General features: G+C 49.3%; 1 protein-coding gene across 1 annotated transcript in view; it reads left to right on the forward strand.

Annotated features, from left to right (window-relative positions):
• The window catches only part of POLN (DNA polymerase nu), a 159,993-nt gene that overhangs the window by 34,844 nt on the left and 99,678 nt on the right, over window positions 1-25,471 (forward strand). Inside the window, exons 3-6 of the mRNA XM_069594913.1 lie at window positions 2,976-3,055; window positions 4,487-4,990; window positions 15,655-15,842; window positions 20,195-20,307. Of these exons, the coding sequence (XP_069451014.1) occupies window positions 2,976-3,055; window positions 4,487-4,990; window positions 15,655-15,842; window positions 20,195-20,307 (885 nt within the window). The remainder of the gene's footprint in view (window positions 1-2,975; window positions 3,056-4,486; window positions 4,991-15,654; window positions 15,843-20,194; window positions 20,308-25,471) is intronic.

The raw sequence follows: 25,471 nt of genomic DNA on the forward strand, positions 1-25,471 counted from the left end.
CTTTTCTAATGAGTCAGCTCTTCGCATGAGGTGGCCAAAGTACTGGAGTTTCAGCTTCAGCATCAGTCCTTCCAAAGAACACCCAGGACCGATCTCCTTTAGAATGGCCTGGTTGGATCTCCTTGCAGTCCAAGGGACTCTCAAGAGTATTCTCCAACACCACAGTTCAATTCTTCGGCGCTCGGCTTTCTCAAGCAGTACCTGGGTGCAATTTCAAAAACGACAGAATGAACTCTGTTCATTTCCAAGGCAAACCATTCAATATCACAGTAATCCACGTCTATGCCACAACCACTAATGTCGAAGAAGCTGAAGTTGAACGGTTCTATCAAGACCTTTTAGAACTAATACCCCCAAAAAATGTCCTTTTCATTATAGGGGACTGGAATGCAAAAGTAGGAAGTCCAGAGATACCTGGAGTAACAGACAAGTTTGGCCTTGGAGTACAAAATGAAGCAGGGCAAATGCTAACAGAGTTTTGCCAAGAAAACACACTGGTCATAGCAAACACCCTCTTCCAACAACATAAGAGACAACTCTACACATGGACATCACCAGATGGTCAATACTGAAATCAGATTGATTATGTTCTTTGCAGCAAAAGTTGGAGAAGCTGTATACAGTCAGCAAAAACAAGACTGGGAGCTGACTATGGCTCAGATCATGAACTCCTTATTGCCAAATTCAGACTTAAAGAAAGTATGGAATACCACTAGATCATTCAGGAATGATCTAAATTAAATCCCTTATGATTATACAGTGGAAGTGACAAATAGATTCAAGGGATTAGATCTGATAGAGTGCCTGAAGAACTATGGACGGAGATTCATGACATTGTACAGGGGGCATTGATCAGGACCATCCCCAAGAAAAAGAAATGCACAAAGGCAAAATGGTTGTCTGAGGAGGCCTTACAAATAGCTGAGAAAAGAAGAGAAACTAAAGGCAAAGGAGAAAACAAAAGATACACCTATTTGGATGTGGAGTTCCAAAGAATAGCAAGGAGATATAAGAAAGTCTTCCTCAGTGATCAATGCAAAGAAATAGAGGAAAACAGTAGGATTGGAAAGACTAGAGATCTCTTCAGGAAAATCAGAGATACCAAGGGAATATTTCATGAAAAGATGGACACAATTAAGAACAGAAATGGTATGGACCTAACAGAAGCAGAAGATATTAAAAAAAGAGGTGACAGTTCACAGTAGAACTGTACAAAAAAGATCTTCATGACCCAGATAATCACGATGGTGTGATCACTCACCTACAGCCAGACATCCTGGAATTAGAAGTCAAGTGGGCCTTCAGAAGCATCACTATGAACAAAGCTAGTGGAGGTGATGGAATTCCAGTTGAGCTATTTCAAATCCTAAAAGATGATGCTGTTAAAGTGCTACACCCAATATGCCACCAAATTTAGAAACCTCAGCAGTGGCCACAGGACTGGAAGAGGTCAGTTTTCATTCTAATCCCAAAGAAAGGCAATGCCAAAGAATGCTCAAACTAATGCACAGTTGCACTCGTTTCACACTGTAGCAAGGTGATGCTCAAAATTCTCCAAGCAAGGCTTCAACAGTATGTGAACCGAGAATTTCCAGATGTTCAAGCTGGATTTACAAAAGGTAGAGGAACCAGAGATCAAATTGCCAACACCTGTTGGAACATCAAAAAAGCAAGAGAGTTGATGCTTTTGAACTGTGGTGTTGGAGAAGACTCTTGAGAGTCCCTTCGACTGAAAGGAGATCCAACCTGTCAGTCCTAAAGGAAATCAGTCCTGAATATTCATTGGAAGGACTGATGCTGAAGCTGAAGCTCCGATACTTTGGCCACCTGATAGGAAGAACTGACTCCTTAGAAAAGATCCTAATGATGGGAAAGATTGAAGGCTGGAGAAGGGAACAACAGAGGATGAGATGGCTGGATCGCATCACTAACTTGATGGACATGAGTTTGAGCGAGCTCTGGGAGCTGGTGATGGACAGGGAAGCCTGACATGCTGCAGTCCATGGGGTCGCAAAGAGTCGGACACGACTGAGCGACTCAGCTGACCTTCTGGGACTTCCCTGGTGGTCCAGCAACTGAGTCTCTGCCTCCCAGTGCAGGGGACAGGGGTTCAGTCCCTGGTCAGAGAAGCAAGATCCCATATACTGCACAGCATGGCCAACCCTCCCTCAGAAACAAACAAAGCAACTTACCTTCTCTATTTTCAGAGATTTAAATTTCCTGTGTACTTTGAAGTGTTTTCTTTTTTCAGTTAAAAGAGCCCTGTAGGGCCTCTGATGGGAATTGCATTAAATTTATATTTGGGAGAATTAAATATTTTGTTCCTATCTCAATGCTGTGTTTTTCCATTTGTATAGATCATGCTTTATGCCATTTTGTAAGATTTTAAGTTTTCATCATTGAGTGTCTTGTGCCTTTCTTATTAAATTAATTGTAAGTATAACTTTATTGTAAAGGAAAGGTTTCCCCCATTTGCACTTTTTGGTTATTATCATTGTAATAGATACTTGAGTTATGTTGTCTGGGATTGAACCCAGTTCCATCACTTCCTGTCCAGCCCAAGCTTGTTAAAATCTAAATGAGAAGTTTATGTGCTTTACTGAATCTCTAATGTTCTGTTATGCAATTATTCCATCTAAGAATTTCTTCAAACTTTTAATACTTGCAAGCTTTCTGTAAAACATTTAACTTGACTTTTCAAAATCAAGTATTCAAATGCTCATTACCAAGTGATACTTTTCGGTAAACATTTCCTGGTTACATAGATCTGTCTCCAGTTAACTCGCAGAAATTTTGCATAAATGTTTACTGCAATGGTAGTATGTATTTTTGTTTGTTAATTTTCTTACATTGTTTTAGTTAAGTAAGTGATGAGGAAATGATTATAGAGGCTATTTTCAATGTCTAGTTAATTATATGACTTAGATTTTAATGTTTCCTTATTCTCTCGTGTTTCCTTTCTGTGTCTTTTAAAGCTGCAGATGCAGTAGAGAAATCCAGTGTTAAGTGTTCAGCACTACTTGAAGATGGAAAGACTCAGTCACTGGAAAAAGAGGTGAGTCTTTGCAGATACGAGTAATTCTAAACAGATAGCTTTCACTTTTTCAACGATTATTTATCAAGTGTCAACCATATGCTGGGCACTGTGGATACAGTGGTTAAAAAACAAAACACACAAAAAAAGTTCTCCTCCAGGAGCTTATGGTTTTCTTGTATGAGGGGACGAGAAGGATAGAGAAGCGCAGCGTCTCTCCATGGCTCGGTGGAGCAGTGTCACGGTAGCAGTCAGGGCTGAGTGCTCTGGGGCCCACTGGGGAGACGCTAACCCAGTTTTCGTGCTGGCGCGTCCTGCTTTTCTCTGGTGGTGGGAGAGGAATCTGGGACACCTTTCTGAAGTGTGAGCACTCCGAGTTGAGGTCTAGGAAATGGTCTGTCTCAATATCCTCACCTTTAGAGAGTGGGGAAGGACTTTGGGATAATTTTTTAGGTTAAGGGAAGAAGAGGTGGAGCTTTGGGGTAGTGAAAATAAAGAGAAGTTCAGAAAAGAAGGATATAAAATTTACAGTGGGGCTTCTCAGGTGGCTCAGTGGTAGAGACTCCACCTGCCAAGCAGGAGACACAAGTTTGATCCTTGGGTTGGCAAGATCCCCTGGAGAAAGAATCGGCAACCCACTCCAGTACTCTTGCCTGGGACACCCCACAGACTGGGGAGCCTGGCGGGCCACAGTCCATGGAGTCACAAAGAGCTGGACAGGACTTAGTGACTAAACGACCAAAGTTTACAGTGGGCGAGGCATGTGGTTGAGCCTGGAGGAGCGATGAGAAGAGGTCGTGTTACCAAGACCTCAACTGTGAGTCATTGGGGGAGGTGGCCTAACAGTTAAGACTGTGGTGGTGGTTCTCGTTCGGTCCCTAAGTCGAGTTCAGCTCTTTGCCACCCCATGAACTGCAGCAAGCCCGACTTCCCTGCCCCTCCCCGTCTCCTGGAGTTTGCTCACAATCCTGTGCGCCGAGTCTGTGCATCGACGAATGAGTATCCCACTAGATCGAAACAGGAAGGATGTTGCTGCTGAGCTGCAGTGTTTTAAGAAGTTGAGTAGGTAGAGCTGTGGTGATTTTATTTTCTCCGTAAATGGCCTTTGCTTGGAAACCGTCAGTGGTTCATCCTCAGTCTTGTACTCGTGCTCAGCACATCCCCCTCCACGGCATCTCCTGTTACACGCGGCCCCGGCGCAGGGCTGAGCTGGGAGGCCGTCTCCACTAGCCCCTGTCTTTTCCAGCCCAGGGTGCGGCCAGGCGCTCCTGCCTGGGTTGAGAAGAACCACCGCTCAGGAAGATGCGCCACAGTTCGTTAGGAAGTTGGATCGCAGTTGATGTGAAGCCATGTCCCCGCTTTACCTTGGATGGGTTTTATCAGATTCTACTTTGGTTTATAGACCTGTCTGACGAATCCATATTCTGTGACATATTTTCCATTTTTCTGTAGAATCTTAATTTGCTTACGAGCCAGCCGTCAGGAGTTTCCATCAAGTTCTGTCCTCAGTCCTCTGGTATGAGAGTCACAGATCAGCTGTCTGCCGACCAAAACCAGAAGGGTATCAGCTCATCGGCTCCTTCAAGGCGTTCAGTTCCACAGTGTGACCAACAGGCCTCAGTTCTACAGAAAATGGAACGTAAAAGAAAATACCTCCCAAAGGAAAACATAACCAATGAAAACAACAGAGAAAGCATGAATCTTACAGGAAACCACGTCTCATGTAACAGTTCATCAGCAAAAACAAGTAAACTTGTGATATTGGAAGAAGGTGCTGGTGAGGTCGAAACCTACCTCAGTTCCAGGCACCCAAAGGCATTCACAACTGATTTTTGTGACATTAGACATTTGGATGCTTTGGAGCAAAGCCAGCTGATTGAGATGCTCAAGCAGGCAGCCACCGTGGTGGTGACTCTGATGTATGAGGACGGCTCCACCCAGCTGAGAGCTGACCAGGTCAGTGAACGGGGTCGGTCGTGTTCGTTTCTGTTTTGTAGGCACCGTGAAACAAACCCGTTTTCTTAGTGTCTGATTTTGCTGGGAGAGCTAGCAATACGGGCTCGCACCTTCCCCTCCCCCAGTGGTGAGTGGCCATGCGCGGCTCTCACCAGGTTTTAAGAGACTGCCCAGTGTTTCCAGGTCTCTTAGACCATTTCACACTCCACCAGCATGCGTGAGGGGTCCAAGTTCTCCTCCTCCTTGTCAGCACTTGTCTGACTTTTCATATTTTAGCCATGTTCTTGTGTGTGAAGCGGTGTTTCATTGTGTTTTTAAAATACTCATTCACTTATGTATTTACTCGGCTGCACCGAGTCTTAGCTGCGGCACGTGGGATCTTTCTTTGTTGCGTCCTTGGGGATCTCCTGTTGCGTCATTCGGGATCTTTGTTGCGGTGCATGGGCTCTTGAGTTGTGTCGTGTGGGCTCAGTAGCTGTCAAGGGCAGGCTTAGTTGCTCTGCGGCGGCGTGTGGGATCTTAGTCCCCGGACCAAGGTCGGAACCAAGTCTCCTGAGTTGCAAGACAGGCTCTTAGCCACTGGCCCCCCAGGGAAGTACCTCAGTGTGGTTCGAGCTGCATTTCCCTAATGACTGGTGGCATTAGGCGTCTTCTCGTGTGCTGGTTGTCTCTCTGCGTGTCTTCTTTGGTGAAATGCCAGCTCTGGTCTTTTGCTCAGTCTTTAAATTGGGTTATTTGTGTTTTATCTTGGACCCGTAAGATTTCTTTATATATTCTGATACAAGTCTCTTGTCCGATATATGGTTTGTAATTCTCCAAATCTGTGGCTTGTTTTCAGCAACTTCTTGATGACTTTTTTGTGGTGTTTTTTTTAAACTTTATCTGTTATTTTTGGCTGTGCTGGCTCTTCATTGCTGCACTAGTCTCTCTCGTTGCGGCGATCAGGGGCTCCTCTTCTCCGAGATCTGCGGGCTTCCTGTCGTTGTGGCTTCTCTCGTTGCGGAGCTCGGGTTCCAGACTCACCGCCTTCAGTAACTGTGGTTCATGGACTTAGTTGCTCCTCGGAATGTGGGATCTTCCTGGACCAGGGATCAGACCCGTGTCGCCTCCGTTGGCCTGCAGGTTCTTAACCACTGGACCCCCAGGGAAGTCCTTGATGGTGTTTTTTAAAACACAACAGGTTTTTTATTTTCATTGATTCCAGTTTGTCGAGTACTTCTTATATTGCTTGTGCTTTTGTTGGTATATTTAAGGATGCGTTGCCTATCCCAGGTCATGAACGCGTTACCCTATTTTCTTCTAAGAATTTAATTTGAGCTCTTACATTTAAACCTGTGATCCAGTTGAGTTAATTTTTGTGTGTGCTGTGAGATAAGGGCATAAATCCACCCTCTTGGATGTTGATACCTAGTTTTCCCAGCGCTATTTGCTGAAAAGCCTGTTTTCCCACTGAATTTTGGGGGCACTTTAATAGAAACTCAGTAGATTGCAAATGTTAGGGTTTACTTCTGGACATTCACAGGTGCATAGAACAGGCTTTTGGACTCTGCGGGAGAGGGAGAGGGTGGGATGATTTGGGAGAATGGCATTGAAACATGTATAATATCATATAAGAAATGAATCTCCAGTCCAGGTTCGATGCAGGATACAGGATGCTTGGGGCTGGTGCACTGGGATGACCCAGAGGGATGGTGTGGGGAGGGAGAGGAGAGGGGTGTTCAGGATTGGGAACACGTGTACACCCGTGGCAGATTCATGTTGATGTATGGCAAAGCCAGTACAATATTGTAAAGTAATTAGCCTCCAATTAAAATAAGTAAATTTAAATTTAAAAAGTTCTTTAAAGGTTGATCTGTATGCCTATTTGTATGCCAGTCCAACACTGTCTTGATTATTTTAGATTTATAGTAAGTTTTTAAATTAGAAGGTGTTTCTTCTTTCTTTATCTTTTTCAAGATTGTTTTGAGTATTCTGGGTCCTTTGCATTTCCATATAAATTTTAGGGTCAACTTATCAGTTTATTCAAACATCCAGCTGGCATTGTGATGTCCGTTGTTTTGAATCTGTGGGTTAATCCTGACAGTTTTGTTGCCAACCCAGGCCCCTGGACTCTTCCATCAGCAGATGCTGATAAGAGGCCAGACGAGAGTCTCAGGCTGTACTGGGCTTGTGCTGTAGCGCACAGGGGCAAGAACAAGAGACAGGTCCCCTCACTCACCCTCCGAGAGAAGCTGCCTGGGCCTTTCAGTGGGGCAGCCACAGGGCAGATCCTGTGGGCTGGGCAGGAGGTGTTACTTAGGGGGATCTGTCCACCCCCTTGCTGGGGCCGTGTGCAGCGATCACACGCAGTACCCTGCTTTTGCTCCCAGCACCTCAGAAATGGCAGTTTGATTCTGGCCTGTTTGTATCCGATCGCTCATAATGGTCCCAACTTGACCGCGTGCGCAGTTATTTTTAGTCGCTTGCAGTTTCTTCGTGTCCTGTCGCTCGAGGAGACTTTGTCCAGGTGCAGCACTCTTTCCCCTCTGAGGGATCCTACACCCCTTCTTCTTAAGGGTTAAAGGGCCAAAGGTCTCTCCTTCTGGAGGTACTTCCTGCTGAACTGGGGCCGCAGACCCTACCCCTCTCGAGAGGCGTGGAAGTCCCTCGCTGAGTGTTCCAAGGACCAGTAGGGACCTGGTCACCGTCCTTGGGAATGGATTGAAGCCCTTGAGCCATCAGGAGCCTTACCTGAAGATGTTAGAGCCTGGAAGACACAAACTTGACCTAAAGGTTAAACGGGGCCAGAAAGGAGAACAACGATAGCCACTAAAGGGCTTAGAAAGGGGAGGAACCAAGTTACCAAGCTAACTCTTGACCAAACAGTGGAGGCAGTGTTGCCTCTACCCAGACTGTGAAGCCACTCTGCTTGGGCGTATGTCTCCTGAATAGTAACCTCTCCCTGTCCTCTCGTATTGATCCAGGTGCATCAGGAAGTACTGGTTATGCACAGACTGCCTTGCTCTGCTGGAGGGTAACCAGGAGCTCCGTGGTTATCAAGAATTACATGAGCCAAAGAAGAAACAGAGGTCTTAGGGTCTGTTAAGTCTTGCCCTGTCTGTTCCATTACACGAGCAGGCTGCTTGGTGAGAGTCCTGAAGTTACTTCCTGAGCGGCGGAGCACCCCTCTACGGGGCTGCTGGTCGCCCAGTCAGCGGGAGCCCATTCCTGACGCACTCTGGGTTAGGTGATGACCTGGGCGAGCCCCACTGAGAGCGAAAATCCCTCTCATTCCTGTGATTCCCGTTGTGCACCCCCTATGACGTGGACGTTATCAGTGCACTTGCAGGCTGTAGTTCTGTTGGAAAAGGATGGGACCGGGCCGTAACTCCTCAGCATGTGGTGGTTTGGGTGTCTGCAGAGGAAAACAAAGCCGGCAGGGGCTCAGATCAGAATGGCTGTCTGGCTGTTGTTAAGAGTGGACAGTCCCTGAGGGACACCGCTAGTGCTAGTGCGTGCGTGGTGAGGGGTCAGAGGACCATTATGCTGGGGATTCAGATTGTGTAGCCTTACGGTGGCCTTCACCAGATGCTCGTGTGTCACCTTGCCGGCCTGGTCAGTGGCCGCAGTGACAAGCCAGACCCCTGTTTGGTCCGTATCCCACAGGCAGGTTGAGTTGATGGACGGGTGGGTGGCACGTTTCCGTCCCACCGTCACATTCCCCTTTCGTGTTGTTCAGGGAGCTGGGGCTACACTTTGAAGCAGGGCCCCCGTGGGCGAGCTTGCAGGTACAGCTCCTTCCTGGGTAAGAGGCGGGTACCTGGGGGCAGGGCAGGGCTCTTGAGGCATGTGAAGCAAGTGCCGTTTATGCAGTTTAACCTAGTGCACCCCACATCTCACGTCCCGCTGTGTGGGGGAGTCAGGTTACAGTGCTGGAACAGGCTGCCAGAAGGCGGAAGTGTGACCAGCAGAGGCCAAGGGGCTGGCAGTCGTCCCGACTCAGACTGTTGATTCGCAGCGGAACTGACAGGTTCAGAGGGAGTGCGAGGGGTGGAGTGGCGGCCAGCTGGGGGTATTGATGTCATGTCCAACATTCTCCTCGGTGTTCCCCTCGCGATATGGTTCTGGTGATGTTGACAAGTGAGTTCCCCAGCCATTGTTCCCTAAGTCACGGGGACTAGGTGGCAGATAGAATGTCAAAAGCGTTCTTATGGTTGAGTATTTCTCTGGCCCCTCCAAGACAGCAGAGCTGCCTCCCTGGCTGGGGTGGCTGAGCAAGCTGGCAAAACGCAAGCAAGGATATGAGAAAAAGTAGCAAGTGGGAGTCTGGCCCACCACGTTGCCTTCTCCTCGTCTGTTGGTGGTGCTTGTCTGACCACGTGTCTCAGGTCCTCCACTGGCTTACACGTGTGTTGCTCCTCCCTTGCAACCTGCGGGCTTTGGGGAAGTAAGAGCTTCGGTCTGGACAAATGTACCTGGCGAGGTACCCTTTGCAGTTTGACAGCAGCGGGGGCTAGCAGTACTCTGCTGGGGCCTGTCCACTGCAGCCAGGGCTAGTTTTGGGGGGATGCCTCCTTCTAGGTTGGGGTATTTTTTTTTTTTTGGTCAGTATCTTTTTAAAAAATATTTATTAAAAGGTTATTTATTTGGCTGTGCCAAGTCTTACCTGTGGCCCACAGGATCTCTGGTCTGTGTTGCGGTGTGTGAGAGCTCCTAGCTGCAGCGTGTGGGGTCTAGCTCCCCGACTGGGGTCTGAACCCGGGCCCCCTGCACTGCGAGCACACAGCCCTGGTCCCCAGGGTTCCTTTGTGGAGGGGCCGCCCCTTCGGCTGGGTTTTAGTGGGAGCTTCCAGTGTCTTGTTGGCGGAGTCCTGCGGTGCCCTCTGAACTTGGCCTAGACTAATGACGTATCGCAGGGTCTGGCTCACCGCCTTGTCTGGTAGAATGTTGGTAGTAAGAAAAGGCCTTCCCTGGGTCATTTCACATGGGCTAAGCCTCAAATCACTCCTGGGGGCTACGTGGATCCTGAAGAGCACAGTAGGGAGCAGACTGGCCCAGGGTCCCCCTTCAGAGCTTCATATAGGGGGTTGCTATAAGGTCATGATTTGGAGTCCAGATGCGACAGAACCCAGCCATCCCGAGAAAGCCTTGGAGTTGGAGACAGTAATGCGCTAATTGCTGTCTTTCAGTCCACACCCCAGGCTCCCGTTCCTGCTGAATCCGTTGTTGTGAAATCTGAGCCTTCGTTGGAGAAACTTTGTCTCCCCTTTCTGCCAGAAGATTAGGACCTTAGCAGTATTCTGATCTGAGTCTTGCTTTATCTCACTGCTTACATATTTGCCTTCAATATATTGTGATGGAGTTCCATTTTTCAGGCTTAGTTCCCTCAGTTCTTTGGCTAACTCGTTTCTTTAAAAACGGAGGCCATTCTGAAGACCCTGCAGAAGCACTGTTCAAGTATATTGGGTAGCCTCCAGGGGGTCAGGCCCCTCTGTTCAAAAGCAAAAGGGCATTGAGAGCCTGGATGTAGCAGATACAGAAGAATGCGTCTTTGGAGCCCAGAACAGAGAAATACTGAGCACTCCCTGGCACTTGGGTGAGGAGGTGTGTGGGTTTGGTACTACTGGTTAAATAGGGATGACTGTCTAGTCACTGCCCTTAAGTCTTTCGCAAAGCAATGCTCCCTGTTAGGCCTCTGGATGGTGGGAATCAGGGTATTGCAAGGAGATTGGCAGGGCCTAATGAGTCCCTGTGTTAGGAACTTGGTGAGCAGCTGTTTTACCACCCTCAGGGGCTTAGGCTTTAAAGGATATTGTCTCTTCCTGGTATCTTTCCCCAGGCTTTAATCTTGTTTCCATCAGGGCTTACCCTTCCTGGCACTGAAGTATCCCATACCACAGAGTTCTCCTGTTCCTTAATTTCCTGGGGAATATTTTGATGACCAGCAGGCAGGTCATCTGGGGCTACCAAGAGATGCATTCTGTTGGAATTCTCTATCTTCTTGGACTTCATTCTGTCCTAAAAATAGACTAGTTCCTAGTTTATTTAGTGAGTCTCTTCCAAGGAGGGGGCAGGACTTTCCTGCCTGTACAAAGAGGAGTGAGTAACAACAGGCCAGACTGACTCCAAGGGCAAGAAGAGGCCTGAGCCACCGCACCTGTGGCCGCCCGCCAGCTCCCGTCTCAGTGTAGCCGCAGCTGGAGCTCGGCCAGCTGGCCAAGTCGGTGCGGGGCAACCGGCTCCAGCGTCTGCCAGACGTTCCGTTCTCCTACGAGCCGCATCCTGGATGACCCGAGGCTCCCCTGGAGTAATGAGGATGGATCGAATAGGATCCTGAGACAGGCTGGCACCCCGTCCCCACCAGCAAGTGTCTGTGACTCTCTAGAGCATCCAGGAGACTCCGATTCACCGGGAACGGGGGCCAGCAGGGGTGGCCCTGTGGGCTTTCCACAGGAGGGCGCCCAGGACGTTCCCTTTTCCAGGGCGCCGTTCCGGTGCTGGGGAAGCGCAGGCGCTGACTCCTGGCCAGGCGATCCCTGGGCTGCGGCTCCGGCCCGTTCAGCGTGGTAGGTGGATGGAGGCAGCTAGGAGCTGTGTTTTCTTAATGAGTCTCCCGTCCTTGTTGGCTTCCTCTGCCACGTCCCAATTGTTATAGACCTTGAAGGCCTCCTCTGCCAAGGTTGACAGTGGGGTTTGGGGCCCAGCCTCAAGCTTTTGTAACTTCCTCCTGATATTGGGAGCACGCTGAGTGATCAAATGCACGGCCAGTAGTGACCTCCCTTCTGCAGACTCAGGGTCGGTATTGGTGTACTTCTTGAATGCCTCTCACCCGGCTCCGGAAGGTTGCTAAGTCTTTACCTTTTTCCTGTGTGGCCTCTCGGGCCTTATCGTGATTTGCAGGCTTCCCCCTTCATTGCTTCTCATGAACGAGTAACATAATGTCTCATCCTGGCCTGGCCCCCTGACCCTCACAGTCTCCATGGGAGTCCTGTTCTGGGGCTGCAGCACGGGTGGCCGCGAGGCTGTCTGCGTGGTCCCTGGCCTTTCTTAGTACACACTCCTCGTCTGGGGTGCAACAGGGGGCCAGAATAACTGTGATTTCTGCCAGGTTGGGGAGAATGTCAACCCCAGCATGGCAAATTCATCTCTAAACTCATCAGGGCTCCCTGAGAACCTGCCAAACCTCTCCTTACAGACTCCTACGTCTCCCATCAGAAGGAGATATACACTCTAGTAATTCTCCCTTCTGTCAGCTACTTCCTGGAGGGGGTAGAAGCCTTATGGCGTGAAAGTGGGGCTAATTTTGAATCTGATCATAGCCCCACTGGGGACAGCACTGGGGCTCTGGTTTCAGGGTCCCTGGGTCGAAGGGGTAAGGCAGAGGCCACGGGCTGAAGGTGGCACTGAAGGGAAAGGAGTGGGGGCATGAGAAAGGACCCTCATGCCAGCGACGAGTTGGCAGTTGAGAGAGGGGATCTGTGAGAAAGTCTGTCCCCCAGTCTTTTGGGGGCAAGACAGAAACAGAGGCTGAGCACACGGCAGGGGCCCCTGCACCCGTGGTCTGGGTGCAGGTTCACGAAGCCCTGCCTGCGAGGGGCCTCTCCCCTCTGGGGGCACTCTTCACAGTATTTTTGTCCAATTGTAAAATGGTGTTAAAGTTAAGGGGTCCATTCTGTGGCCGCTTCTTCTGATCAGCCAAGGCATATTGCCACCAGCTGTGTTGCAAAAGAAGACGATTTTTAAACCATCCAGTTTCAACTGTCCCCAGTCTCTAAGAACGTAACCCAGAGAAGAATCTTTGGGGGGCATTTCCCATGTTTACATATAGATCTGACGGTTAATGCCTAGAGATCCTGAGGCTGGGTAAAGTCCTCGAGCCCCGGTGTAAGAGAACCAAAGGTGAGATGACAGAGGAGGCCTCAGAACTCTGTTCTCCATGACTGAAAGCACAGGACAGAGAAATATTGAGAGGCTGTGTGACGTTCACCCCAGCCGATGCCTTGGGGGTAGAGGTGTGGACGAAAGACGGAAGGAGAAAGAGCTAGGAGAGAAAGTCTGCTGTTCCAGCCCGCCCCTCTGTGGGCGTCTGTTCAGGCAGTTCCCGTCGGCCCTGCTCTTCCGCGAGGGCCAGTGGGGGCAGGCACCCTGCCCACCACTCATCGGGGCGATCGTGCCAGTGGGTCTCGAACCCGCAGCTGGGACTTTAACCCAGGAGAAAGAAGCTGAGAAGTCTGTGATGACCAGGCTTCCAGCCACTACATGATGTGAGGCTTGAACCTCTATCACTGTCAGAAATCTCCTCTCAAGGAAACCTCACTGGACTAGGGTCTTCACGGTAGGAGGCCAGCCTCTCCCGCCTCTTGTCACCTGTCAAGGCAGGCCAGGGCCAGCCTGAGGGGGCGTGGCCTCACTGGCTGAGAGGGGTCAGGCTGCATTTGCCTGGTGTCCGCCTCCTCAGAAGGGTGTGGCAGAGAGTGAGGGAGACCAGAAGAGGGGAAGGGGAGGGGAGCTGCGTGGGCACAGTGAGGCCCCAGGGCGGTGAAGGCAGATGTGCTGAGCACTGTGACCCTGAGCAGAGATGCAGGTGGCTGCTCGTCAGCTGCCTCCAGCTCCACCAAATGGACCACGATCCTCCTCAGAGGGACAGGAAAGAGGGAAGGCCCATGGGTCCCAGCAGAGTCGCCAAAATCATGCTCCCAACCCAGGCACTTGGACTCTTAACCGATAGAAATGATAGGAGGCCAGATGAGAATTTCAGGCAAGGCTTTGCTGGGGCTTGTGCCACAGTACAAGAGAGCAAAAACAAGAAACAGTTTCCTTACCTGCTCCCTGCAAGGGCCTTCTTGGGTCCGAATGTGGAGCAACGGTGGGCGGCGGGTTTGTGGGCTGGGCGGGAGGCAGAGCTTCGGGGCCTGTCCACCCCCTTGCTGGCGCTGTGTTCAGGATCGTGTGCAGTACCCTGCTGCTGCTCCCAGAACACCAGAAAAGGCGGTTTGTTGGTGGCATCTCTGTCTCCTATTGCTCAGAATTGTCCCCACTTGCCGATGCCTGCAGAAATTTTAGGCACTTATAGTTGCCGTCCCAGCCTTTCTGGCACCAGGGACCAGTTTCACAGAAGACAATTTTTCCATGGACTGGGACAGGTTTCTGGTTTCAGGATGATTCAAGTGCATTACATTTATTGTGTGTGTTTATTTCTATTATTATTGTTACATTGTGATATATAATGAAATAATTATACAACTCAGCCTAATGCAGAATGAGACCATCAGACAGTAGATTTTCCTAGGAGCACACAGCCTAGATCCCTCACACACTGTTCACAGTACACTCTGCGCCCCTGTGAGCGTCTGATGCCACCGCTGGTCTGACAGGAGGTGGGGCTCAGGTGACGTGAGCAGTGGGGAGCAGCTGCAAACACGTTAGAAGCTTCGCTCGCCTGCCTGTTGCTCACCTACTCCCGTGCGGCCCCGTTCCTAACAGGCCATGGACCGGTACCAGCATGTGGCCCGGGGGTTGGGGATCCCTGACCTGTAGTCTCTCTGTTTCCTGTTGCTCAAGGAGACATCTGTCCAGGTGCAGGTGCACTGGTGCGCGCCCAAGTCCCAGCCTAGCTCAGATTTGCCCTCTTGAAAGCAGTATTGAATTTTCTGATTCATGAACAAGGGGTGTCTTTTCATTTATTTAAAAGTTCAATTTCTTTTAGCAGTGTTTTGTAATTTTCGGGGTAGTATATAGATCTTGCTTTACCTTTCATTTTTGAAAGACATTTTTATGGGATAAAGAATTGTAAGTTAATAGTTTTTTTTCTTTCAATAGTTTAAAAATGTTATGCGACTGTCCTCTAACTCGCTTTCTCATGAGAAATCTGCCTTCACCCTTATCTTTGTTTCTGTCTAGACAAAGTGTCCTGCTCCCGTTCCCTAGCTTCTTTTAAGGTTTTCTCTATATCACTGGTTTTAAACAATTTGATTATGGGGCTTGCTGTAGTTGTCTTGTACTTGGGGTTTACTGATCTTTTTGATTCTGCAACTTAGCTTGAGAGAATTGACATTGAGTTTTATTGTCGTTAAGCATGGTGTGTGTCTCTTTTCTGTAGGTCTTCTTGGATTTCTTTCATCAGTGTTTTATAGTTTTTAGTACACAGATCCTATACACATTATATTGATTTCTAAGTGTTTAATTTTGGGGACTAGTTATTATAAATGGTAATTACTTTTTTAAAACGTTTGCTTTTACGTGTCCATTGTTAATGTATGGAAATATAACTGATTTTTGTGTTTTGATCTTGTATCCTGCAACCTTGCTTAGCTCACATATCCCTTCCAGGAGATGTTTTATTTTGTAGATTCCTTTGGGTTTTCTACACAAATATTTGTTTTCTGTAAACAGGGATGGTTCAGTTCTTCCTTTCTTATTTATATGTCTTTTATTTCTTTTTCCTGCCGTACTGCATTAGCTAAGACTTCCATTATGATGTTGAATAAGGAGGAGACCAGATTTAGAGAGTGAGATGTTTTGGGTTTTGGCCTTAATTGTCATTAAAGGAGGTGTTCACTTACTGATTTTAATTTTAGGCCTTTTCTTTCTGCTTAATTATAAAATATAAAACATGACCAATCTCTCCTGAACAAGTGTGTGATTCCTGCTCGCTCTTGTACCTTCATTCTATTGCGTATTCACAGGCTCTGGTTCCCTCTGTTAGAGGCATTGCGATGTTGCTGAGGAGCCATCCAGAGGAAGGCGGCAGTCCTCTGACCGCCCCAGCCTCCAGTGCTCCGGAGGACACGCCCAGTGATCAGTGCATCTACATGAAAGCTGAGCACTCCCCTATCTGGGGCCAAGAGCAGGAGGCACGTCATCAGTTTGCCAAGTAAGAAATCTTCTGTAATCACCTTAAATCCGATTCACCCGCTTCATCCTAATTAAGAGTTTCCCAAGCTCCAGTTTCGGTTATTTAAAGTTTCAGAATTTTTGTAGAGCACATGAAGTGGATCTAAACGACAGAAACCGCTACAAACACTGGCCCTCTCCCCCCACAAAGAGCTCTGAAATGGAGGGACCATCCACAGGCGCCTGCTCCAGGATTCGAGCCAACACTGCAATGAGAAGTCGGCAAGAAGAGCGGCATGTTAAGGAGCAGAAACCCTCCGTCGCTGCTGGGGCCCTGGCTGAGCTCCTCAAGAGCCTCGCTCACTCACTCACGGCCCTGGAAAGCGGCCTCTGCCTTCCAGCAGTAGATGGTCCTCAAGGCTACCGACCTATCAGTAATTTCAAAGTTTCACATTGTGAAAATGGACAAGAGACGTCTCACTTGTATCTGCCTTCTCAGAGTCTCAGAATCTCAGAACAGGCAGGGATGCCCTGCTGCCCCTTCTCAGCCCCGAAAAGTCCCCTCGTGGGCTGGAGTCTGTGCCCCTCCTCACCGTCTCTTTCCCATACTGCCAGCCTGACTCACTTCTGGTTTCGGTGGGGGCACCCCCTGCCCAGGCACCTCGCTGTCTGAGCCCAGGTCAGCTGGGCGCCCTGAGAGAGCTCCCTGAAGCCACTTCCCTGGAGAGGCACCCGAGGAGGCTCCGGGTAGGAAGGTAGGGACCTGGTCCTGGCTGGCTCTGCCTGAGTCGGGCTCACCGGGCTCTGGGTGAGCTTAAGGCAGCTGTTGTGTGGGCTCCGCCTGCCGATAGCGGCGCTCTAGGCCCAGAGCACCTGAGGCGCTGGTCCAGCCTGTATTCCTCGCACCGTGCCCCCCACAGGCATTTCCTCTACAGGGGCCACTGCTGTACAGGGCACACGTCAGCAAAAACTGCTGGGCAATCTGAGGAACGGGGCTTATCACTCACAAGCCCTGGCACGCCCAGGGCCGCACAGAGGGGTTATAGGGAAAGAAAGAGAAAGGGCATGCATAGACCTGGGGCTATGCCTTTTTAGAGTTTGAAGGTGGGGTGTCTAGGGTCTCCAGGAGTCACTCTTTATTGGCTAATTTAAAGCATCAGAGCAGGAATTAGGGCACAGGAAGGTTGAGGAGCTGTGTCGCTCACGAAGTCAGTTATCTGCTTACCCAGGGCTTTCTGGAAGGACCTGGCAGCTCAGCTGGTAAAGACTCTGCCTGCAGCTCAGGAGACCTGGGTCCCATCCCTGGATCAGGAAGATCCCCTGGAGAAGGGAATGGCGAACACTCCAGTATTCTTGCCTGGACAATCTCATGGACACAGGAGCCTGGCGGGCTACAGTCCATGGGGTCACAGAGAGTCAGACACGGCTGAGCGACTGATGCTCACCCACTCACTCTGGAAGGAGCTTCACCTGGCTTCTTCTCTGTTTGTGTTGCCCTGCAGCTGAGTAGCACAGCTGGTAACATGTCTATTCAGGATGGACATCTTTTGAAACGGACGCCTCAGCAATAAAAGCTTAATGTCAGGCATGTACACCACAGTGAGAATCAGACATTTGACAATACAGCACTCTGCTCCCAAGAACCCATAACCTTTTTATGTAGCTTTTTTTGAAAGAACAATCGGGCAGTCTGTTTCTATGGCAGACCTCTGTGAGAGCAGGGCCCTAATGTTTGGACTTCCTTTTCTGAACTCTGGATTTTATATCCTGTTCCACATTCCCGGACACAGCTGAGTGACTTCACTTTCACTCTTCACTTTCATGCATTGGAGAAGGAAATGGCAACCCACTCCAGTGTTCTTGCCTTGAGAATCCCAGGGACAGGGGAGCTTTGTGGGTCGCACAGAGTCTGACACGACTGATGCGACTTAGCAGCAGCAGCCACATTCTCCGCCTGAACATCTGACAGTCACTTCAGCTCCGATCCTCCCTCTGCTTCTTGTTTTGCAGATGTGGCAAAATTGACTTAGAAAACACACTGTGTTGTAGCCACCTTGTCTCAGAAGATACTCTCTTTTTGTTGTGTGTCCTGTCTTAAGCTAGAAATCGCAGCTAGGTTGTGCCTCTTAGTGGGAGAGATTATAGTTGTTAGCTGGCCTCATTGAGAACTTCCGAGTTTCCAGCTACAAGAGCACCAAAGTGGGAGGGAACTCCAGGAGCCCCAGCCGCTTCTCCCTCACATGCCCTCCAGGCCCAGCAGCCCAGGCCTGACGCTCTGCTGTGGGCAGTGGCCCTCTTCAAGGGAAGCCCAAGTGAAAGCACACGAGAAAATGCAAAAAGCCTAAAAACGCCTGCTTGCCGAGTGAGCAGAGCTAACCGGGCTCCAGCTTTGCTCCTTCCTCAGCCTCATCCAGAGACCCTCGCTGATGTAGTAACAAGCAGTTACCATCAGTTCAGCTCAGTTCAGTCGCTCAGTCGTGTCCGACTCTTTGCGACCCCATGAGTCGCAGCACGCCAGGCCTCCCTATCCATCACCAACTCCCGGAGTTTACCCAAACTCACGTCCATCGAGTCGGTGATGCCATCCAGCTATCTCATCCTCTGTCGTCCCCTTCTCCTCCTGCCCCCAATCCCTCCCAGCATCAGGGTCTTTTCCAATGAGTCAACTCTTCGCACGAGGTGGCCAAAGTACTGGAGTTTCAGCTTCAGCATCAGTCCTTCCAATGAACACCCAGGACTGATCTCCTTTAGGATGGACTGGTTGGATCTCTTTGCAGTCCAAGGGACTCTCAAGAGTCTTCTCCAACACCACCTTGAGCCCTGGCAGCAGCAAGATTGGGTCTCAGACCTCAGCGTGGCCACGTCTCAGTTGTGGAAAGCTGGGGAAATTATCTCGCCCTTCCAGGCTTCAGTTTCCTTATCTCTAAAATGGGCGTGTGCTCTGTCGTGCTCCGTCGTGTCCGACTCTGTGACGCCATGGGCTGTAGCCCTCCCCGCTTCTCTGTTCATGGACTTTTCCAGGCGAGAATACCAGAGCAGACAGCCATTCCCACAGCATAATGGGTCTAGTGCCTGCCTAGCTGGGTATGACGCAGCTTCAGTGCAGCAGTCCCTGTGAGTGCTTAGTGAGGCATGCGCATGTGGTAAGGACTTGATAAACATCAGCTGTCATGAATCCCATAATCAAGGAGCTCATGACTGAGTGGGGGCAACGTAAGTTACAGTGTCACAGACGTGATCCTGGCTGTAGCAGATGTGTGGCCAGGAGGACTGAAGCAGGGGGCCTGGAGTGTGAGAGGGCGTGGCGTAGTCTGGTGATGGAGGAAGGAGATTCCAGAGTGGCAGAGCGCAGGCTGGTGGCGGGGGGCGGTGCTGGGAGCACAGGCTGGGACTGGCAGGGAGGAGTCCAGGGTGCGCCAGCTCTGCTCAGGGGTTGGGGGGTTAGTCTGCAGGCGGTTGGGCCTCATCCAGGAACTGGCTCTGAAGAGCCGTGTGAACTTGACTTCTTTGTGTCTCGGCTTCATCATCCGTAAAATACAGATAATAAGTAACACCTACCTCTGTCAACCAAAAAATAACACAAGAGGGTGCAAATAAGTTTATTTGGGGTCTTAAGAATTGCAATTCAAGGGACAAAGATTCAGGTAACCCCAAAAGAGTGTTCTGGGGAAGAGAGTCAGGGGTTTATGAAAACAAAAAGCCATAAGGTTGTTAAAAGTTGCCTGGCGAGGACTCTCCTGGTGGCCCAGTGGTTAGGAGTCTGCCTGCCTGTGCAGGGACACCGGTTCGATCTGTGGTCCGGGAAGATCCCACATGCCTCGCAGCAGCTAAGCCCGTGTGCCCCAGCTGCTGAACCCTAGCTCTGGGGCCCACGCGCCCAGTCTGTGCTCTGCAACAAGAGGGGCCACCACAGTGAGAAGCCAGTGTCTCACGGCGAAGACCCGGCAAAACCGAAAATAAAGAACATTTCTTTAAAGTTGGCTGGCAACTGTGACGGCCTCTGATACAACCCAGAAAACGCTTGTCCTCAAGGAGTCACGAATTGTTTCAGGGTAGAGGTCCGAAAGGTAGACAGGGGGTCTCGGGTTCCAGCAGACATTCTGGATATTGTCACCAGGTCGAAAGGTCAGCTTCCATCCAGGCTGCGTCGCCCCTGAGTCCCACTTCCTCAGGGGCCTTCAGGCTCCGTTCTGGGGCCTGAGCAAGACCAACCCATTTCGATTTTCCTTGCGCACCTCCTAGGATTTGAGCTCATCTGTGGCAAGCTTGCAGAAGACGGCTGCCCATAACACTGCGCAGGTGACAGCTGTTAGTGGAGCAGCTTTGGTATTTTTCCAGGATGGGAAGTTTCAGACCAGTCTGTCTACCAGTGAGCGTCTTTTCATTTTCCAGGAATGTGCTGCTCGAAGTACTGAAGTGTAAACGCCCCGTTATTTGCTTTAATGCAAAGGATTTTGTGAGGACAGCGCTACAGCTGATCGGTGATGATGGCGGTTGGAAGTGTGGTACGTCTTAGATTTATGGTCTCCCACAGATGTAACTGTCCCACAGCGACTCTTCCTGGGGATGGGAGCGCGGTGAGGACTGCCGTGTTGCACAACTCAGAGGCTGGGGGGAGTCACCGCTGCTCGGCATCACCCGTGCAGCCAGCCGCACGCTCTGAGCGCCAAGAGGCACTTTCCCTCTGTTTTACATTATTAGAGTTTTCTCAAGTATATGTTACTTGTGTGTTTAAAATAGGGAAGAAGTAACCTGCAGCTTGGTAGATGGATTTATCGTCACCACAAACAGCTGTAAACTCTCTAAGAATTTAACTAAAGCCAGAGTGATCAACATCAAAACAGTATAAAGCACACTTTTATCTTTTATTTAACATTAGGAATGAGAATTTTAGAAACCTTTTTTTTTTTTTTTACTAGATGGACAGATATGTAATAAAGCAAATATAGAAAGAATGTTCATTGTAGAGTCTGGGTAGCAGATACATGAGTATTCACCGTGCAGCTCTTTTCAAACTGTCTGAATGTTTGAAAATATTTATAGTAAGAAGGCACTAGTGGTAAAGAACCCATCTGCCAACGCAGGAGACGTAAGAGATGCAGGTTTGATCCCTGGATTGGGAAGATCCCCTGAGGAGGGAATGGGAACCCACTCCAGTATTCTTGCCTAGGAAATCCCATGGACAGAGGAGCCTGGTGGGCTACAGTCATCCATGGGGGTCACAAAGAGTCGGAAGCAACTTAGCATGCACGCCAGGCATTGGGAAAAAAAGTTTTTATTGTACAAAATTCCCAACACAATATAAAGTACCTGTGATAGAGCAAGCGATATTTGGTCTTTATCTCTGGTTCGTGGCTCTCAGCTCCCAAAACCCAAGCCATGTCCAGGGTGCTGAGTGTCCTCCATGTGCTAATGAGCACTGGGGGCTGGAGGCAGCACGGCTTCAGGGCGGGTGGTCAGCAGAAAGAGGAGGCTCCACTGAGGACTGGAGCTTTCAGTCCCACTCGCCACCTCCAGGAAGGGGAGATGGGCTGGAGAGCAGTGACTTAGCCACACCGAGGTGATGACGCCTCCATAAAATGCCCTCCTGGTGGGATTCCAGGTGGGCAGCCCAGGCGCTGGGGCGGGGAGGCGGCACAGCTGGAGGGGGTGTGGAGGTTCTGTACCCCCGCCCCGTGCCTTGCCCTGTGCACTCTTCTGCCTGGCTGTTCCTGGGTTGCAGGCTTTATAATAAAGAGATGTGAGTCAACAGGGTGCTTGCAGCAAAGGCTGGGCCCTGAGGAGGGCGCGTAGGAGCCTCCCCTGGCTTGCAGCCCTGTGGCGGGAGGCGCAGCAGGCCCGGCGCTGGGGGTGGGTGCCTGCGGTGGGGCCCTCCGTGGAGCTGAGGCTTGAGCTGCAGGGTCTGCACTCGCTGCTGGGAGTTGTGGGCGCACGGCTACGTCTTCAGAGAACGGCAGGCATGTGCGGGACACAGCAGCACCACTTCGCCCAGTCTGAACGGTTTCCAGCTCTGTCCAGTCTTCTTTCCCCACTAGTTCCAAACCTCTGTCCCCCGGGTTATTTGGTAGCACAGCCCAAGCATCGCATACAGTTCAGTTCAGTTCAGTCGCTCAGTCGAGTCCGACTTTTTGCGACCCCACAAATCGCAACACACCAGGCCTCCCTGTCCATCACCATCTCCCAGAGTTCACTCAGACTCACGTCCATCGAGTCCGTGATGCCATCCAGCCATCTCATCCTCGGTTGTCCCCTTCTTCTCCTGCCCCCAATCGCTCCCAGCATCAGAGCCTTTTCCAATGAGTCAGCTCTTCTCATGAGGTGGTCAAACTACTGGAGTTTCAGCTTTAGCATCATTCCTTCCAAAGAAATCCCAGGGCTGATCTCCTTCAGAATGGACTGGTTGGATCTCCTTGCAGTCCAAGGGACTCTCAAGAGTCTTCTCCAACACCACAGTTCAAAAGCATCAATTCTTCAGCTCTCAGCTTTCTTCACAGTACAACTCTCACATCCATACATGACCACAGGAAAAACCATAGCCTTGACTAGACGGACCTTAGTCTCTGCTTTTGAATATGCTGTCTAGGTTGGTCATAACTTTCCTTCCAAGGGGTAAGCGTCTTTTAATTTCATGGCTGCAATCACCATCTGCAGTGATTTTGGAGCCCAAAAAAATAAAGTCTGACACTGTTTCCACTGTTTCCCCATCTATTTCCTATGAAGTGATGGGACCAGATGTCATGATCTTTGTTTTCTGAATGTTGAGCTTTAAGCCAACTTTTTCACTCTCCTCTTTCACTTTCATCAAGAGGCTTTTGAGTTCCTCTTCACTTTCTGCCATAAGGGTGGTGTCATCTGCATATCTGAGGTGATTGATATTTCTCCCGGCAATCTTGATTCCAGCTTGTGCTTCTTCCAGTCTGGCGTTTCTCATGATGTACTCTGCATAGAAGTTAAATAAGCAGGGTGACAAGATATAGCCTTGACGTACTCCTTTTCCTATTTGGAACCAGTCTGTTGTTCCATGTCCAGTTCTAAGTGCTGCTTCCTGACCTACATACAGATTTCTCAAGAGGCAGGTCAGGTGGTCTGGTATTCCCATCTCTTTCAGAATTTTCCACAGTTTATTGTGGTCCACACAGTCAAAGGCTTTGGCATAGTCAATAAAGCAGAAATCGATGTTTTTCTGGAACTCTCTTGCTTTTTCCATGATCCAGAGGATGTTAGCTATTTGATCTCTGGTTCCTCTGCCTTTTCTAAAACCAGCTTGAACATCAGGGAGTTCACGGTTCACATATTGCTGAAGCCTGGCTTGGAGAATTTTGAGCATTACTTTACTAGCATGTGAGAAGAGTGCAATTGTGCAGTAGTTTGAGCATTCTTTGGCATTGCCTTTCTTTGGGGTTGGAATGAAAACTGACTTTTTCCAGTCTTGTGGCCACTGCCGAGTTTTCCAAATGTGCTGGCATATTGAGTGCAGCACTTTCACAGCATCATCTTTCAGGATCAGAAAGAGCTTAACTGGAATTCCATACCTCCACTAGCTTTGTTGGTAGTGATGCTTTCTAAGGCCCACTTGATTTCACATTCCAGGATGTCTGGCTCTAGATGAGTGATCACATCATCATGATTATCTGGGTCATGAAGATCTTTTTTATACAGTTCTTCTGTGTATTCTTGCCACCTCTTCTTAATATCTTCTGCTTCTGTTAGGTCCAGACCATTTCTGTCCTTTATAGAGCCCATCTTTGCATGAAATGTTCCCTTGGTATCTCTAATTTTCTTAAAGAGGTCTCTAGTCTTTCCCATTCTGTTGTTTTCCTCTATTTCTTTGCATTGATTGCTGAAGAAGGCTTTCTTATCTCTTCTTGCTATTCTTTGGAACTCTGCATTCAGATGCTTGTATCTTTCCTTTTCTCCTTTGCTTTTCACCTCTCTTCTTTTCACAGCTATTTGTAAGGCCTCCCCAGACAGCCATTTTCCTTTTTTGCATTTCTTTTCCATGGGGATGGTCTTGATCCCTGTCTCCTGTACACTGTCACGAACCTCATTCCATAGTTCATCAGGCACTCTATCTATCAGATCTAGGCCTTTAAATCTATTTCTCACTTCCACTGTATAATCATAAGGGATTTGATTTGGGTCATACCTGAATGGTCTAGCAGTTTTCCCTACTTTTTTCAGTATAAGTCTGAATTTGGTAATAAGGAGTTCATGATCTGAGCCACAGTCAGCTCCCAGTCTTGTTTTTGTTGACTGTATAGAGCTTCTCCATCTTTGGCTGCAAAAAATTCAATCAGTTTGATTTTGGTGTTGACCATCTGTTGATGTCCATGTGTAGAGTTTTCTCTTGTGTTGTTGGAAGAGGGTGTTTGCTATGACCAGTGCATTTTCTTGGCAAAACTCTATTAGTCTTTGCCCTGCTTCATTCCACATTCCAAGGCCAAATTTGCCTGTTACTCCAGGTGTTTCTTGACTTCCTACTTTTGCATTCCAGTCCCCTGTAATGAAAAGGACATCTTTTTTGGGTGTTAGTTCTGAAAGGTCTTGTAGGTCTTCATAGAACTGTTCAACTTCAGCTTCTTCAGCATTACTGGTTGGGGCATAGACTTAGATTACCGTGATATTGAATGGTTTGCCTTGGAGAACAGAGATCATTCTGTCGTTTTTGAGACTGCATCCAAGTACTGCATTTTGGACTCTTTTGTTGACCATGATGGCTACTCCATTTCTTCTGAGGGATTCCTGCCCACAGTAGTAGATGTAATGGTCATCTGGGTTAAATTCACCCAGTCCAGTCCATTTTAGTTTGCTAATTCCTAGCATGTCGACATTCACCCTTGCCACCTCTTGTTTGACCACTTCCAATTTGCCTTGATTCATGGACCTGACATTCCAGGTTCCTATGCAATATTGCTCTTTACAGCATCGGACCTTGCTTCTATCACCAGTCACATCCACAGCTGGGTATTGTTTTTGCTTTGGCTCCATCCCTTCATCCTTTCTGGAGTTATTTCTCCCCTGATCTCCAGGAGCGTGTTGGGCACCTACCGACCTGGGGAGTTCCTCTTTCAGTATCCTATCATTTCGCCTTTTCCTGCTGTTCATGGGGTTCTCCAGGCAGGAATACTGAAGTGGTTTGCCATTCCCTTCTCCAGTGGGCCACATCTGTCAGCATTGCATCACCTATCTGTAATATTTCAATCAGACGAGTAAAAGATGAGGATTTCATTTTCCAGATGACACTGGCATCTGGCCCTAAAACAGCCGTGAACTTTTCATACCATTAGCTGTCCAGCCAGCGTTTGTGCTCGCCCAGTGGTCTTTAAGTAGCTTTGCGTGCTGTGTTTCTGCAGTTTGGTTGAATCGGGATCCGCACAGGCCTCAGGGCGGCCCCGCACCTGGGCTGGTGTGATGCGCCTCTCCACGGCTCGGGGCGGCCCTGCACCCGGGCTGGTGTGGTGCGTCTCTCCAGTTTCTTGCGTCTTCTCTCCCTCTGTGTCTTTTCTCGCCGTCATGTTGTCATTGCTGGCTGACCAGAGTTTCCCCATGGGATTTCTCTTTCTTGTCTTTTAACATGTTCTCTCGTCTGTTTCTTCTGTGCTGAGACCCAGGGGCCTGATCCGCTTCAGGCTAGAGTTTGGGAGTGCAAGCCTGCTTCATGGTCTCGGT

The sequence above is a fragment of the Ovis canadensis genome, chromosome 6 (genome assembly GCF_042477335.2).
Source record: "Ovis canadensis isolate MfBH-ARS-UI-01 breed Bighorn chromosome 6, ARS-UI_OviCan_v2, whole genome shotgun sequence".
Classification (NCBI taxonomy): Eukaryota; Metazoa; Chordata; class Mammalia; order Artiodactyla; family Bovidae; genus Ovis; species Ovis canadensis.